The sequence below is a fragment of the Mobula birostris genome, chromosome 9 (genome assembly GCF_030028105.1).
Source record: "Mobula birostris isolate sMobBir1 chromosome 9, sMobBir1.hap1, whole genome shotgun sequence".
In the NCBI taxonomy this organism is placed as follows: Eukaryota; Metazoa; Chordata; class Chondrichthyes; order Myliobatiformes; family Myliobatidae; genus Mobula; species Mobula birostris.
Window position 1 is genome coordinate 134,869,346 of NC_092378.1, and position 17,981 is coordinate 134,887,326.

Consider the following 17,981-nt stretch of genomic DNA (forward strand, 5'->3'; position numbering starts at 1 on the left):
AGTCTGCCCCCTTCAAGAACAGTCATTAAATCTAAATTTCACTCCCACTGACAATGGCAATTAAATTAGATGCAGATACAAATTGATAACCACCAGTTCATAATTTGGTTAGAACTAATATTTGCTTAAGAATACAGCTTGTGGTTACAGTTTTCATCTGATTATTCTCTTGAGTAGGGCCTTGGATGTGTTACTATGCAGTAGTATTAACTGAGTACAAGATGTCCACTGATCCTTCATCAAGACAAACCACACACATGCTTTGCTTGGAATAACTCCCAAATCTACTTTTATACAATGAACTGAATAAAGTTGGAGGGTCACTCAATGTAACAGTTATTAATAAAAAATACACATGTTCACATAAACTATCACAATTTTATTAAAAAGAAAATCATACAGAACCTTATAAAATACTGCCAAATAAGCGTCACCAAAATTAGATTTTTTTACAAAAGGTTCAAGCTGAAAGAGAGTACATATACACCAAGTCAAAACTAATTATTGCATATACCTTGCAAAGCTCCATCACAGAGCCGCTCAGGAACATGAGTAATGTTAATCAGCAATTCAAATTTATTAACAGATGGCGGGAGTTCGGAAAGCACATTGAGCAAACAATCAAGGAAAAATATTGGAGCACTATATACAAAAAGAAAAGGTTTGCAGAGCAGAAAACAGCAGGTAAGGAATTTGAAGAACATAGAAAATGCAATCATAGTAAACAGCTTAACTAAAAACTGTTCAGCACCTGGTGATGTCAATTCTAAGGTCGCAAATTTCTAAAGCATTTCTATACTTGCCTTCAGTAATTCAAAGATCTAGAGACATCCCAGAAATATAATAAAATCATGTAGATCTCCCAATGAAAATTATATCACTATAGCCCATTTCACACATATGTAATCTTCACTTTCAGTTCATCCACTGCAAGCATGTGCTTGGGGGGCGGGGGGGGGGGGGAATTCACAACCGTCGGATGTCTAAGCAAAGCAAAACCAATTTTAACTATGCAAAATAAATGAGAAAATATTGAAGGTATCAGGAGACATCAATCTATCACTTTGGTTGAACACCTATTTAAATTATATACAGGATTTCTGTCTTTTGTGAAAAATACAAATTTCAGGTTTTAAACTGTATACATTCTCTGATATTAAATGAATGTTTGAAAATCACAACAACTGATTGGTATAAAGACTTTGCCAAATGGATTATTAGCTTCCACAACTGACCATTTCTAACATAATGTTTGCTCCGGTTCATCCCTTTGCTGGGTTCACTAAATAAAATAAGACACAATGATCTGTTATCACCAAATTATCTATGATATTCTTGGCAATCCACCTCCTCTTGACTGAGCTTTATACTTTTAATTTATAGTAAAACTCTGATGATCCAGCATCATTAGGACCTTTGTTGGCGTTGATTTCTGGTTATATTATTTAACACTTCTATTTCACTTTATGTTCACGTGTTAAGCAGAAATATGATAAATTTTCTAGTGAACCGGGTGAATTTAAAGGAGTGTGAATTGTATTTATGCAACTTAAAAGGATGTGTGGAAAACAGAAGCCACCAAGCTGAAACATAGGCACTCTGAACTCCAGACCTTAACTTCCAATGTTCCTAAGCCCATTATGTGTATACAGTACAATCTATGGCTGACCTAGTGAGTATATAGATCCACAATGGCATGTCTACAGATAACAACTTTATGTATTAATGAGGAAACAAGATAGCTAACTAATGGGATATCCAAACAATGAATCAGATTACTGGATGCAGTGTTCCCATTATAAAACAACAATGCCCCATCAATACAAAATTGCTATTTATTTCCATACAAGCTTGCATACATTAATTAAGTACATCAATAGATACCACATGAAAGAATGACAGCATTTCTTCCTTCACCTTCCTGCAGATTCAACATCTCTCCTTAGTGTATGGTCTCACTGAATTGCTTCAGACTTCAACATTCATTGTTGCACAGTTTAGGCATTGCAAAGCTGCAATTTTTTTCTTGCAACTTTGGCTGTTTTGATAAAGGGACTGATTTTCTTATTATTGCACTCTCTGTCTTTTCGTGGGTCTCACTTCTGTGAGTTTTTCGTTATTTGACATTTTGTTTTGATACATGATGGGACTCTCCAGCAATGAGGGTTTGACACTTTTGGCCACGGCCCAGGTCCAGAGACACTGTTCTATTTTGTGAGGTGTCCAGTCATTCACCGAGTCATCTGTAAATGACACGTACATCATTATAGAATGGCAATGTCAAAATACAGTCATATACATCACACTGACACAGACCAATAAGATCAAAGCACTGGATTTAATCACTGCATCACTCAATAGAAAATATTGCACAAGGAAATGAATTCCAAGATTGTGCGTGGACCTCATCAAGCATACAGTACATTCAGAACAACCTCCTAGATGTGTCCATCTTCATAATTTATAAATTCTGAATCACCACAGCCCAAATTCAAGTTTTTAATGGATGTTAATAACAGGAGTGGACCTAATACCGAAAGCAAGAAAACCAAACCTTCCTCTGTCTGAAGCCAAATCAAAACTATTGTTCATCCCTTCGCCAGTTCTGTACCCATATAGCTCCTGGTGTAACAGAGCGTAGTACATATCTGAAAATGGACCTAAATCACGGTCATCTTGATAACAGGTCTATGTAGTTAGATCAAGCTTAACTCCAATTTTCCTGTAAATTTTGTTCAATAAAATAATATAAATTTGGGTATGCTAAATTGTTAATCATTTAGCTGGAGAAAAGTGTAACCTGTATCAACAAAGTTTTTCTCATCATCTCTGAACTATATGCCTATCAAGTAATTTTAAAGTATGCTATTGTAATATGGGAGCTACACAACTTAAATACAAGACTATAATTTAACATCTTACAATCTGATTTCAAGGCGAGACCACACACTCATCTGACTACTAAATAACAATCTTCACCCTAACTCTTAATCGTCAACTTCTTTGTTAAAGCCACAACGTTTACCTTGTGTATTTGACATGAAGAATTTAGAAAACTTCAGTACACAAGAAAAACACATTTCCATAAATTTCCTTTGACACAAAATAGTGCATATCTGTGTACATGTGGGGAAAACTTACTTGTATTGAGTTGTTCTGCACACTCCCTCACCTTGTCCAGGTAAAGAATGTAGTGCTTAAGTGTGTATTTAATGGGAACCAAGCCTGGGATTGACTCCAGCACTTCGTCGGCCATGAAAGCAGCTTCCTGAGGAGCACCAGTAACCAACACAGCTAAGCACAAGAGAAAGCTTTCCATTAGAATACAAGCGACCCACGTGAATGAGCAAAGAAGGTAATGTGATGTAAGTGCTTTCTTACCTGACATGGTGGCAGGTCCCACTGCTTTTAGAATACAAGTGACCCACGTGAATGAGCAAAGAAGGTAATGTGATGTAAGTGCTTTCCTACCTGATGCGGTGGCAGGTCCCACTGCTTTCAGCTTAGTGAGTTCCGTGATTGCGGCCGACACGTCAGGAAGCAGCTTGAAAGCTTTCTGCGTGCACGACTCCACACTGCTCACAGAGTTACTCGCAATCATCTTCTGCAGCATCGGACGGAATTTGCCTCTCTGTCAGAAAGTAGGCACAGGGAAAGAAAAGTCAGATCAGTAGGTGTGACCCCACTGCAATATTACAAATCTAAAGGTTCGTAGAATAAACTTGACGCCATCTGTAATGGACGACTGCATAAGCAGCACTGTGTCTTCGATCACAGCACTTATATCATCCAAGTTGCTAACCTAGAAGCGATGCAATCAAAAATAATCCACTTTTCCTTTTGGACTAAACTATACAATCGGGATAGAAAGATATATAAAAAATGAATATGTAGAGTTTTGTACACCAGAAAACAGGTAAAGCCAAACCTTAGGCCATTCAACCCTTGAAGCCTATTCCTCCATTCAATAAGACTGTGGCTAATTATTGATTACAGTAACCTGTTCAAGCTTACTCTCTGTAACACATCATCTCCAAGAACAATATCCAATTCTTTCTTAAACATGTTTAATAGTTTGGCTTTAACTGCTTTCTGGTGTAGAGAACTCTACAGATTCATCTGTCTGAGGGAGAAAATTTTCTCATCATCCTCAGTCTCAAATGGTGTACTCCTTATCTAGCATTAGAAACATTCTTCCTGTATTAATCTGTCCAATTCTGTTAGACTTTATTGAGATCCCCTCTCAATCTTCTAACCTCTAGTAAATGCAAGCCTGATTGATCGACTGTCTTCAGACATTAGCCCTGCCAGTTTAAGAATGAATCTGATGACCTTCCCTGAACTCTCTCCATAGCAAAAGTATCCTACCTCAGATAAAGATCAAAACTGCACACAATATTCAAGGTGTGGTCTCATCAAGACCATGTAGAATTACAAAATTACCCCCTGCTCTTACAGAGAATCCTCTTGCCAAGAAGAGCAGCGTACCATGTGCCTTCTCTTCCTGAGCCCACATGTTTAACGTCAGTAACCCTCAGGTCTTGTTGCACTTCCCCCTTTCCGAACCTATCACCAGATAATACCTGCCTTCCTGTTACTGCCAACAAATGAGATAACTTCATATTTATCCATATTATATAGCATCTGTTATGGTTCCACCCACTCCCTCAACTTCCAAATCAACCGGACCTTTTCTGCATCTTCTTTAATGCTCGCCTCCCATCAGCTTTCTGCAAACTTGCAGTTCCCTCATCCAAATCATTATTATATGTGGTGGATAACTGTGATACCAGCACCAATCCTGTTCAACCCACTAGTCACTATCTGCCACTTGGAAAGAGACATGTTTATTCCTATTAACCAAACAGATCTCTATGCATAGAAATAGCTTAACACGATCACTGTGCTCACACATATCAGTGTTTGTTTTGCACACTAATTTCTTATATAAGACCTCACTGAAGCTTCCTGAAAGTCCAAGTATACTACATCTGCTGGGGATTCGCTCTCATCTACTCTGGATCGACTGGCTTTGCTCCTATGAATCCTATCACAACTAGCCTTCAATAAATAATGTAATTTGAATTTGGTTGCAAAAGTATGATAACTGAATGGAGATGTATCAATAATTCACAGTACATGAGAACCAAGCTCTCTGAGCTGATTTCAGTGTACCAAATAGACAAAATTCAGGAAAATGGTATTTAACCAATATGAGTTTAATAAACAATCAATTCTTTCTTGTAGTTCAAAAATTTGATGTTTCATAACCAAAGCCAAAACACTGACTATTGATTTAGACGACTAAATCTAATACACAGGCAGGTAACTGAAGGTTGCTGAAGACTTTGTTAGTACTCTTTGGAAAAGAGTATACTATATTACCTAACATGAGAGAAGTTTGGGAAAAGGTTCTGGGAGGGAAGACAGGACAAATGTAATAATGATATACAAAATAATTGAAGCAGCAGACTATGTTCCTATTGATAGAGTAGGGAAGACCAGTATGCATGCAAACAAATCCAATAGAGTTTTTTGTTGCTCAGATAACAGCACACTATGGGACAAAATTCTAATGCTTGGCAAACCTTTAAATGAGAGTGGGATCTGTACCTGGCAGAGATTATATCATTAAAAAAAAATGGGCAAAACATTAGACAACGTGGTCTCCTGAACTTGTTTATTAAGAGGTGTTTCAAATTTCCTTTTGTTCATTTCATTTTGATTTTTTTTTGTCTGGAGATGGCTTACCTGCTTTGTGCAAAGATTAACTAGTGACAACACCAAGGCAGGGTGTTTTCTACCAACACATTTTATAGTGTCAAGGATGGTACGATGATGGGAGCACTTTTCTAGCGTTTAAACATCTAAACAAAACTCCTCCAAAGACCCAGCATTGTACTCAGCAACAGATGCAAAGATTTCAATTTTGATCTCATTCCTGCGCAAAGAAAGTGGATCGCACTCCAGGGACCCCAACTTATCTTTCTACCAGGTTTAATGGGGGGGGGGGGGGGTAGGAAAAAAAGTACAAGCAGAATTCCCAATCTTGAATGCTGAAGAAAACTAAAACATGCAGAAATAATTTCAAATTTCATTACATATAGTCAACCCTACCTAGTTAACTTACCGTCAGCTTCCACTCCATCAACTGAACCAGCTCAGCATGGGTGAGAAATTTCTCCGTACGACTGCAAACTATTTCCGGTAACTCTTCCTGATACCTTTATTAGAAACATTAAATTTCAGATTGACCACCAATAAGTCAAAGAGCAGGTAAGTTTACTTCTCTCATTCTCTACTATAAACCACACACTACTCCTACAGGCATTGAACACTTTACCCATCTATTTACATTGATACAAGTGGTCTTGTGGTACTTCATTAATAAACAGATGGTCCTGCTGGTCTTCCCTCCCAATATCATAAAATATATTGACTGTTAATTGCATTTATAAAGGGCAATTTAAACCTTAATTTATTTATTCAGAGTTACAGCATGTAACGGGCCCTTCCCGCCCAAAGAGCCACACTGCCCAGCAACCCACCAAGCCTAATCATAGGACAATTAGCAATGGCCAATTAACCCACTAACCGGTACACCTTTGGACTGCGGGAGGAAATTGGAGCACCCGGAGGAAACTCACGCGGTTCGGGGGGAGAGCATACAAATTCCTTACAGACGCTGTCGTAATTGTACTCCAAATGCCCCAGGCTGTAATAGCTACATGCTAACCACTACGCTAATTCTCAAGATTATTTCAGTTACAAAATAGTTGTAAGTTTCAAATCCTATCCCAAACCATTCTCTTTTCATGTTAAAGGAAAATAGGATGCGGGTGGGCAAGGAGCTAACCACACTTCAGGAGATGGCCACCGCTTTGCTGAGCACCTCTGCTCTGTTTAAGGGCCATTTGCTGCTCCCATTTGATCGTCATTTTATTCCCCCCTCACATTGTCACACTAATCTGTCCATCCTTAGTCTCCTCCACTGCTAGTTTGAGGCCAGAACCAAATTCTACCTGGACAGTCCACGTACAATACAATGGGATGAGCACTGAATGCTCCAATATCAGATAACTCATTCCTGCTCTCCTTCAGAGCTACCCATGTCCTCTCACACACCCTTCTTTCCACCGCACCTCCCAACCCACACTACCCAGTTTCTCTCTCCCCCTCTATCTTTTCCATCTTGTCATCACACAATCCTCCCACTTGCCCTCCTATCACTTCCCGTCCCCTCCATGTTGCATGTGCCCACTACCTCTCCCTTACTTGGTCATATTCTTCAGCCTCATTCCTTATCAGATTTCACAAACTGCAGCCCTTTGTCATCTCCACCTATCATCTCCCAGCCTCTGTCTCCCCTTTTCCACCGATTCCATCTGTCAATCAATTTTCCCCTTGCCTGTATGTACCTATCTCTTATCAGCTCTTGTTCCACCGCTCCCCACTATTCTTTCAATCCAAATGAAAGGTCTCAAGCTGAATTGTCCACTGCCCATTTCCCTCCACAGATGCCACCTGACCTGCTGAAATCCTGTTCTTCTTTTGGTTTAAAATTCTTGACCTCAGCTTCAAATCTCTTCAGTGTTTTGCTTCGCCCTGCCTAAATTTCCTGTCCTACATGAGTGAGCATTCAGCAGTATCAGCATATTTTTCCCTACCATAAACAACTCTCTTTCAGCTGTTTTGTTGGCCATTTCTGAATGATGCATCTTCAGTACACTTCATTGTTGTTTCTTTGCCTGGATTTAAAGTTTCTTTATGAACAATTACTTTGAAAATCATTTTACTATTTTATGTGCTCAATGATCCACACTCATCAAACTTACTGCATTTTGCACACATTTCCAAGGAATATTTTACAAGAGTAAATCAAGCAACTAAAAAGTTTCTAACATAAGAAAAAGTTATTATTAGTAAAAAAAAAGTTTACAACAGTCAATGCAGCTTCAGGTTATTGTGTTTCTTTGTGAGAGGCACTTTCAGCCATCATGACCAAGAATGCAGAAAGTATGCATCTGTTGATTGAAGTGAGAGTCTGAGGCTACGTCCACACGAGACCAGATAAATCCATAACCGAAGCTTTTTCTCTTCGTTTTGACCCTCTGTCCACACTGAAATGGCGTTTTCCTTCCCTGAAAATGGAGCTTTTCTCAAACACTCTCCAGAGTGTTTAAATCTGAAAACGTCGGTTGGCCGTTGTAGTGTGTACGGGGTAACTGGCTAATTTTAAAAATGCTGTCATGACGTGCCGGAACAAATGGTGGCGGCAGCGCAGCATCTCATTGTTTTCTTGAATGCAGCCTCCAACACCACAACAATATCTGACAATAGATGTGTAACAGTCTAATGTAACATTGTATGGAAATACAAGATAACACTGATGCAGACATGTTTTATACATTTAACAAGGTATTTTATTAATGTATTATTTGTGCAAACATTCAATAGATGCAATTGTCACTTTTGCCCAGTAACTCGTTTTATTGCACATGTTAAATACAGCAAAATAATACACAAAGACATGGCAAAAGTAAAGGCAAACAAATGAGGTAACAGCAAATTTCACTTTTGCTCAGTAACAAGCCTTATTGCATTTAGTTGTAGCTGTCGTCCCTTTCATCGGTGAAGAGACTATGGCTGTACGAAATCTCTCTGGACAAACGCACACCAAGTCTTTCGTTTGGCAATTTCCTTTTAAGTTTTTCTAGTCTGTAACTGGACAAATGCGCACCGTTTCCTCTTCGCTTGTTTTCTGTGTGTCCTGCGCATGCCCAGTAGGAGGAGATTCGCCCAAATATCCGTTTTAATGTGGACGGAGGTATTTTCAAAAACGCCTGGTGTGGACGCCTAACATTTTTACACGAAACCAGTTTTTTCAAATTATCCGGTCTAGTGCGGATGTAGCCTGAGAATCCACAGGTTTGCTTGAACAGATTCCAGTTTTATTTGTGAAGTAGATAACTGTTAAGTGCAGAGTTTAAATGCACATACATTTGCCACAATAGAAAAGCAAAACAAAGCAGAATGATCTGAAGGCATGTCTACCTTTAGCAGATTTGTGCCACTTGTTTAAATTATTCAAGATCCACCCCTCACCATTTATCCAGAGCAGTCAGCTTGCCTGCTTTAACTCCTTTGGATGTCGTCGCCTTTGCTTCGATGACATCCTTGTAAACTGCAAGGACAGACCTCCATACAGCAGGATCCTTACAGTCATATAGTCTGCCATTTCCAGACATGGTTTCATGCAAAAGTGGCTTCAACCTGCAGGTTTTCATCAATTTGTTATTTTATAGTGATATCAAACTTGATCAACATACTTAAAACATTCTCTACTGATATCCATTGATAATCTGGAATGTCAAAGATTTGCTATGTATGAAAAAGTCTTAAGTTGCTCATATCCCTGGAAGCACATTGAACAACCAACATTTTTGCTGGTGGAGCTCAAAGTTGAGTAGCATCTGTGCTGGGGGTGGGGGGGGCATGGAGAGGAATTGTGGACATTTGGGAGTCAAAGCCCAGCATCAGAATTGAACAACTACTGAACGAAATGTTGAACAAAGTGTGGCCTGGCATGCTGCACAAATTGTGGCAGATGTGCAGTTTTCCAGGTCAGAAGTGAAATTGTTCTACTCTCTTCAAATAAATATCAGAAGAGTATATTACCTGACCCTGCTGGCTCCTCTAGCACTCTAATTCCCTGTCAGCGTTACGGGCAAACAGATTATCTGATTACTATTAGAATGTTACTTACTAGAATTTAGGGTAAAATGCCAGCTAGATAATTAAAACTGGATTATAATGCTTTCGCTGCAGAGCAGATTATAAACTGGGTATTATATAATGTAACTATCTCATAACTTATTTCCACATACAGAAAGGAAAAAGTACGAGATGTTATAGAAGTCTTACATTTACCACGAGAACAACTGCAAAGAGACTCATAAATCGTTATGTCATTGAGCAAAATGCAGAACAAAAAAAAACCATTGGAATAACATGCACAAAATGTTGGAGGAACTTAATAAGTTAGGCAATATCTATGGAGGGGAATAAACAGTCAACGTTTCCGGCCGAGTCCCTTCATCAGGACTAGAAGGGGTGAAGGGCTGAAAGTTGGCACTGGAAATTCATAATAAAAACAGAAATATCCAAGAAGCCAAACAGCAATTGTGTCGAAAGAAACAAAGTTAATGTTTCAGGATGATTAATTTTTTTCAATAAAATGTACTTTTATTTTAAGCCACTTTGTTCGATTTCTTCGTGTTCGGAACTTACAAGACAAGACAAAGCACCGACAGTGGTTGAACATCCAAGCAAGATCCGAGGAAGGGAACAAACTTGAAATTTGTGACAAATTAGGTAAATCCCACTTCAAAGTCAACGTTATTACCTTATGCACAAGTACCTGCAAATACAGATACAGTGAAAACCTACTTGCAGCAGGACTACAGGCGCATAGAATCAGATAAGCAGCATTCACAAGAAATACAACTACTTCGCACCAATTACCTGCAGCAACTTCAAGTTATTCTATTATCATTTTATAACTCATTATAGAGTTAAACTCACTCCCCTCAGTGTGGTCCTGGGCGACTCTCGTACGTCATCAAACATGCGCGCACCCATGGGTGGGTATGGAGGGATGACGCGCACCCACCGTATACCCAGTTTTGGCGGCGGCACATATCGAGTGCGTCGCCGGCTTCCTGACGTCATCAGCGAGCCGCGATGGGTGACGTCACCGAGCGCCGCTGTTTACGTGCGTTCTGTACACAAACGGCCCTCGTTGCTTGCGGCCCCTTTCCGGCAGCTCTGGGGACCAGATCCTGCCGGGGCCCGAGGTCACAACACCCCGTCTTCCGTTTCGGTAAACCACGGGGAGCCCGTCACTAGAGACACGTCCTGCCGGCTGGGCACGCTCCAACTTTGGCTTGGGCCCGCTGCACGGTGTCGGAGTGTCTGTCTACTGCTGCGGGACGCCGGCTTGTCTCCGCGCCTCTGTGGTCGAGTCACCGGGGATCCGGAGGAACAGCATGTCCGGAAGCCCAGAGAAGAGCCTTACTGCCCAAGAGCTGAAGGAGCAAGGGAATCGCCTCTTCCTCGGTAGGAAGTATCAAGAAGCCGCGGCCTCCTACAGCAAGGCCATAGTGAGTATCTCAACTGGAGTCGGGGAGGAGAGGCGGCGGAGAGCCCAGCCTCAGTTCAGTCAATCTCCCCTGTTCCAGCTAAAGGTGTATAGAAGACATCAGAAATATCTTCCTCCCTGTTGTTCATTGTGCTTTGTCATTCCTGGCTGTGGAATTCGGAACTAGTGGCTGTCAGAACAAAACTGCAATTGTTCATGTGACTTGCTCGGCGTTAATATTGTCGCAGTTTTTATAGGTTTGTTCTGCTACCACATTCAGTACACATTCAGTATTGCTGCGACATTAGCCAGATGTTGATGTGGTATACAAAACATTTATTTAGTCGACGAAATATAGAAGTGTAAACTTCTATGTGTGGGTGTGTATATATATATATATATATATTAGTGTGTTTATGAGTTATATATCGCTGGTGAATATCTAATGGTAGTATTAAGGTGTCTTGAACTTGTTGTATAATTGTAAAGGTCATGATAGAAAATATTTAATTCTGAAGATCACCTTAACTGTGTGTTGGGATTCTGAAACCATGGATTTGTTTATAAAGTTATATGATTCTCAGTTATTTTAACAGTATTGTTCCACAAACTAGCATGGTACTGCAAGACTGAAATATGTGTTTTAGGTGTGACTTTACTAACTTCGTAATTTGCAGAGTTGGGTCGCACCAGCAATGTAAAAAGACTGATTTTATTTTGCAAGATTTCATTCTTATAGAATGTAAAACAGTAGAGCACCGAAAAAGGCCCATGATGTCTACAGCAATGTGAATTCACGTTTAGCTGGGCATAATTTGTATCCCTCTGTCAATTGCATGTGGCTGTCCAAGTGCCTCTTAAATGCTGTGATCACATCTTCCACCGCTTCCTTTGGCTGTGCATTCCAGGCACCCACCACTTTCTGAGTGGGGGGAGAAAAATGCCTAGCAAATCTCCTTGAAACTTACCTTATTTTTACCTTGTGACACAGTGACGGTCTACCATGTCTATGCCTCTCATTATTTATATCCTTCTGACAGTTCACTCCCTGTCTCTGAGACTCCAAACAAAACTATCCAAGTCTGTCCTTTATTCCCATCTAGTTAATACTAAAATGTGTTGAGCTATTAATCTGCCTACTCCCTTCGACCTGCCCCCGGACCATAGCCCTCCATACCACTCCCATCCATGTACCTATTCAAATTTCTCTTCAATGTTGAAAACAAAGCCGCATCCGCCACCGTGAAATGCAAATTCAAGGTAAGTCATAGAAAACTACAGCACAGAAATAGGCCCTTCAGCCCATCTAGTCCATGCTGAACCATTTAAACTACCTACTCCCATTGACCTGCGCCGGAACCATAGCCCTCCATACCCCTGCCATCCATGTACCTATCCAAACTGCTTTTAAATGTTGACATCGAGCTTGCATGCACCACTTGTGCTGGCAGCTCGTTCCATACATTCAACATCATCTGAGTGAAGAAATTTCTCCTCATGTTCACCTTAAACATTTCACCTTTCACCCTTAACCCATGACCTTGAGTTGTAGTCTCACCCAGCCTGAGTGAAAAAGGCCTGCTTGCACTTACCTTATCTACATCCATGATAGTTTTGTATATCTCTGTCAAATCTCCCTTCATTCATCTACAGTCTGGGAAATAAAGTCCTAACCTGTTCAACCTTTCCCTATACCTCAGATCCTCAAGGCTTGACAATATCCTTGTAAATTTTCTCTGCACTCTTTCAATCTTATTGACATCTTTCTTGTAGGCAGGTGACTAAAATGGCTCACAATTCTTTAAATTAGGCCAGCAGCATCTTATACAACTTCAACATAACATCCCAACTCCTGTACTCCATACATTGATTTCCAAAAGTGAACGTGCCAAAGGCTTTCTTTACAACCCTGTCTACATGTGATGCCACTTTCAAGGGATTATTGATCTGTATTCGCAGATCTGTCTGTTCTACTGCACTCCTCAGCGGCCCCGTGCTCACTGTGTAAGTGCTACTCTGGTTGGTCCTCCCAAAGTGCAAAACCTCACAGTTGTCTGCATTAAATCTCATCTGCCATTTTTCAGCCCATTTTTCCAGCTGCTCCAGATCCCGTTGCAAACTTTAACAGTCTACTTCACTGTTTGTTACACTTTCAATCTTGGTGTCATCTGCAAATTTGCTAATCCATTTTATCACGTAATCATCCAGAATGTTGACATAGATGACAAACAGCAACGGACTGCACACCGATCCGTGAATCACAGGCCTCAGGCTGGAGAAGCAACCATCTGCTACCACTCTCTGGCTTCTTCTGCAAAGCCAATATCTAATCCAGTTTGCTACCTCCTCTTGAATGACAAGCCACTGAATCTTCTTGACCAACCTCCCATGCAGGACCTTTTAAAGGCTCTGCAAATCCACATAGAGAACATCCACTGTCTTGCCTTCATCAGCTTGCTTGGTACCTTCCTTGAAAAACTCTGTAAAATTTGTTAGGCATAACGTATCATGCACAAAGCCATGTTGACTATCCCTAATCAGTCCCTGTCTAGTATGTGGTCCCTTAGAATACCTTCCAATACCTTGCCCACTACTGATGTCAGGCTCACTATCCTGTACTCTCCTGAACCAAACAACATTAGCCAGCCTCCAATCCTCCGGCACCTTAGCCATGGCTAAGGGCATTTTAAATATCTCTGCTAGGGCCCCTGTAATTTCTGCACTAGTCTCCCACAGGGTCTGAGGGGACACCTGGTCAGGCCCTGGGGATTTATTCACCCTAATTTGCCTCAAGACAGCAAACACCTCCTCTGTAATCTGTATGTGGTTCATGACCTCATTGCAGCTTTGTGAGACTCTGTGTCTGTCTCACAACTAAATACAAATGCAAAACAATCCATTTACGATCTCCCCCAACTCTTGACTCCATGCGTAGGTGACTGCTCTGATCTTTCAGCTGACCAATTCTGTTCCTTGCTACATACACAAAAAATGCTGGTGAACGCAGCAGGCCAGGCAGCATCTATAGGAAGAGGTACAGTCAACGTTACGGGCCTGGACCATTCACCAGGCCTGAAACGTCGACTGTACCTCTTCCTATAGATGCTGCCTGGTCTGCTGTGTTCACCAGCATTTTTTGTGTGTGTTGCTTGAATTTCCAGCATCTGCAGATTTCCTCGTGTCTGTTCCTTTCTATCACTTTGCTCTTAATACATCTGTAGAAGCCTTTGGGATTCTCCTTCACCTTGTCTACTAGAACAACCTCCTGCCTTCTTTTAGCCCTCCTGATTCCCTTACATTTCTTGTAGTCCTTAAGTACCTTATCTGCTCCTTCCTACCAATACCTGCTGTGCACTTCTTTTTCCTGTACCAGGGCCTCAATTTCTGTCCTAAACCAAGGTTCCCAAAAACTGTTATCCTTGCCTTTTATTTTAACAGGAACATACAATCTCTACTCTCAAAATTTAAACTTTTTAAGGCCTCCCGCTTACCAAGTACTCCTTTGGCAGGAAACAACCTGTCCCAATCCACACTTGCCAGATCCTTTGTGATGCCTTCAAAATTGGCCTTTCTCCAATTTAGAATCTCAACCCAAACACCAGAGCTATCCTTCTCCATAATTAACCTGAAACTAATGATCAGAAAATGCAAAGTGTTCCCCTATGTTTTACCAAAGTGTCACTTGCCCTGCCTCATTCCCTAATAGGAGATCGAGTATCACACTGTCTCTAGTTCGGACTTCTATGTACTGATTAAGGCAACTTTTTTGAACACATTTTACAAGCACTTTCCCACCCAGCCCTTTTACAGTATGGGACTCCCAGTCAATATGTGGAAAGTTAAAGTCACCTACTATTACAACCTAAACAACAGGAATTCTGCAAATGCTGGAAATTCAAGCAATACACATCAAAGTTGCTGGTGAACGCAGCAGGCCAAGCAGCATCTGTAGGAAGAGGTGCAGTCGACGTTTCAGGCCGAGACCCTTCGTCAGGACTAACTGAAGGAAGAGTGAGTAAGGGATTTGAAAGTTGGAGGGGGAGGGGGAGATCCAAAATGATAGGAGAAGACAGGAGGGGGAGGGATGGAGCCAAGAGCTGGACAGGTGATAGGCAAAAGGGATACGAGAGGATCATTGGACAGGAGATCCGGGAAGGAGGACAGGGGCGGGGGGTGACCCAGAGGATGGGCAAGAGGTATATTCAGAGGGACAGAGGGAGAAAAAGGAGAGTGAGAGAAAGAATGTGTGCATAAAAATGAGTAACAGATAGGGTACGAGGGGGAGGTGGGGCCTTAGCGGAAGTTAGAGAAGTCGATGTTCATGCCATCAGGTTGGAGGCTACCCAGACGGAATATAAGGTGTTGTTCCTCCAACCTGAGTGTGGCTTCATCTTTACAGTAGAGGAGGCCGTGGGTAGACATGTCAGAATGGGAATGGGATGTGGAATTAAAATGTGTGGCCACTGGGAGATCCTGCTTTCTCTGGCGGACAGAGCGTAGATGTTCAGCAAAGTGGTCTCCCAGTCTGCGTTGGGTCTCGCCAATATATAAAAGGCCACATCAGGAGCACCGGACGCAGTATATCATCCCAGTCGACTCACAGGTGAAGTGTTGCCTCACCTGGAAGGACTGTTTGGGGCCCTGAATGGTGGTAAGGGAGGAAGTGTAAGGGCATGTGTAGCACTTGTTCCGCTTACACGGATAAGTGCCAGGAGGGAGATCAGTGGGGAGGGATGGGGGGGGGGGCGAATGGACAAGGGAGTTGTGTAGGGAGCGATCTCTGCGGAATACAGAGAGAGCGGGGGAGGGAAAGATGTGCTTAGTGGTGGGATCTCGTTGGAGGTGGCGGAAGTTACGGAGAATAATATGTTGGACCGGGAAGCTGGTGAGGTGGTAGGTGAGGACCAGGGGAACCCTATTCCTAGTGGGGTGGCGGGAGGATGGAGTGAGAGCAGATGTACGTGAAATGGGGGAGATGCGTTTAAGAGCAGAGTTGATAGTGGAGGAAGGGAAGCCCTTTTCTTTAAAAAAGGAAGACATCTCCCTCGTCCTAGAATGAAAAGCCTCATCCTGAGAGCAGATGCGGCGGAGATGGAGGAATTGCGAGAAGGGGATGGCGTTTTTGCAAGAGACAGGGTGAGAAGAGGAATAGTCTAGATAGCTGTGAGAGTCAGTAGGCTTATAGTAGACATCAGTGGATAAGCTGTCTCCAGAGACAGAGACAGAAAGATCTAGGAAGGAGAGGGAGGTGTCGGAAATGGACCAGGTAAACTTGAGGGCAGGGTGAAAGTTGGAGGCAAAGTTAATAAAGTCAACGAGTTCTGCATGCGTGCAGGAAGCAGCGCCAATGCAGTCGTCGATGTAGCGAAGGAAAAGTGGGGGGCAGATACCAGAATAGGCACGGAACATAGATTGTTCCACAAACCCAACAAAAAGGCAGGCATAGCTAGGACCCATACGGGTGCCGATAGCTACACCTTTAGTTTGGAGGAAGTGGGAGGAGCCAAAGGAGAAATTATTAAGAGTAAGGACTAATTCCGCTAGACGGAGCAGAGTGGTGGTAGAGGGGAACTGATTAGGTCTGGAATCCAAAAAGAAGCGTAGAGCTTTGAGACCTTCCTGATGGGGGATGGAAGTATATAAGGACTGGACATCCATGGTGAAAATAAAGCGGTGGGGGCCAGGGAACTTAAAATCATCGAAAAGTTTAAGAGCGTGAGAAGTGTCACGAACGTAGGTCGGAAGGGATTGAACAAGGGGTGATAAAACAGTGTCGAGGTATGCAGAAATGAGTTCGGTGGGGCAGGAGCAAGCTGAGACAATAGGTCGGCCAGGACAGGCAGGTTTGTGGATCTTGGGTAGGAGGTAGAAACGGGAAGTGCGGGGTGTGGGAACTAAAAGGTTGGTAGCAGTGGATGGGAGATCCCCTGAGCGGATAAAGTCGGTGATGGTGTGGGAGACAATGGCCTGGTGCTCCTTAGTGGGGTCACGATCGAGGGGTAAATAAGAGGAGGTATCCGCGAGTTGTCGCTGTGCCTCGGCAAGGTAGAGGTCAGTACGCCAGACTACAACAGCACCCCCCTTATCGGCGGGTTTAATAATAAGGTTAGGATTAGTGCGGAGGGAGTGGAGAGAAGAGCGTTCTGAAGGAGTGAGGTTGGAATGGGAACAAGGTGCGGTGAAGTCGAGACGGTTGATGTCCCGTCGGCAGTTAGCGATAAAGAGATCCAGAGCAGGCAGAAGACCAGAGCAGGGTGTCCATGAAGAAGAGAAGGGCTGAAGACGGGAGAAGGGGTCATCGGTGGGGGTGGAAGAGTCCTTGCCGAAGAAGTAGGCTCGGAGACAGAGACGGCGGAAGAAGAGTTCCGCATCATGGCCAACACAGAACTCACTGAGGTGTGGGTGAAGGGGGACAAAGATGAGGCCCTTACTGAGGACAGAGCGTTCTGCCTCAGACGGTTGAAGGTCGGAGGGGATGGTAAAGACCCAGCACGGATGACAGCTGGGATCAGAGGGGGGAGAGGGGAGGCTGGGGGTGTCAGTGGAGAGGGGAGGGTTGGGGTGAGAGGAAGGTGGAGCCTCTGAGGGCCCAGGTGCTGACGGTGGGATATGAGGGAGATGGGGCTGCGCGAGTGGTGGTGGGGGGAGGGGAGGCGGGAGTCACAATAGCAGCACTTGAAGACCCGGCCTGGAGTTCAAGGCTGGAGTCGCAGTTGGTGGTTGCGCAATCACTGTGAAGGTGTCCATGGTCGTTGTTGGAGTCCGGGTTTTGAATATGCCCTGAGGTGTTGGAGCCGGCGAGATCAATGGCAGGGGCCGCAATCTGAGGTTCATGCCTGCT

The 17,981-nt window shown here is 42.7% G+C and overlaps 2 protein-coding genes across 4 annotated transcripts in view; one reads left to right on the forward strand and one right to left on the reverse strand.

Annotated features, from left to right (window-relative positions):
• Window positions 1-358: 358 nt before the first annotated feature.
• LOC140203102 (uncharacterized) lies at window positions 359-11,090 on the reverse strand. 3 transcript variants are annotated; one of them, XM_072268902.1, is made up of 7 exons: window positions 10,525-11,090; window positions 10,291-10,420; window positions 9,106-9,273; window positions 6,131-6,224; window positions 3,472-3,631; window positions 3,142-3,294; window positions 359-2,243 (listed from the first exon to the last, which is right to left on the reverse strand). In XM_072268902.1, the coding sequence occupies exons 3-7, from the start codon at window positions 9,246-9,248 to the stop codon at window positions 2,068-2,070; spliced, it is 726 nt and encodes a 241-aa protein (XP_072125003.1). In that variant the 5' UTR covers window positions 9,249-9,273; window positions 10,291-10,420; window positions 10,525-11,090; the 3' UTR covers window positions 359-2,067. The 3 variants fall into 3 exon arrangements, with proteins under 3 accessions (XP_072125003.1, XP_072125004.1, XP_072125002.1); XM_072268903.1 differs by lacking the exon at window positions 10,291-10,420 and having other exon boundaries at window positions 10,585-11,090; XM_072268901.1 differs by lacking the exon at window positions 10,291-10,420.
• stub1 (STIP1 homology and U-Box containing protein 1) overlaps window positions 10,731-17,981 on the forward strand; it is a 51,406-nt gene continuing 44,155 nt past the window's right edge. Inside the window, exon 1 of the mRNA XM_072268897.1 lies at window positions 10,731-11,162. Within this exon, the coding sequence (XP_072124998.1) occupies window positions 11,049-11,162 (114 nt within the window). The 5' untranslated portion in view covers window positions 10,731-11,048. The remainder of the gene's footprint in view (window positions 11,163-17,981) is intronic.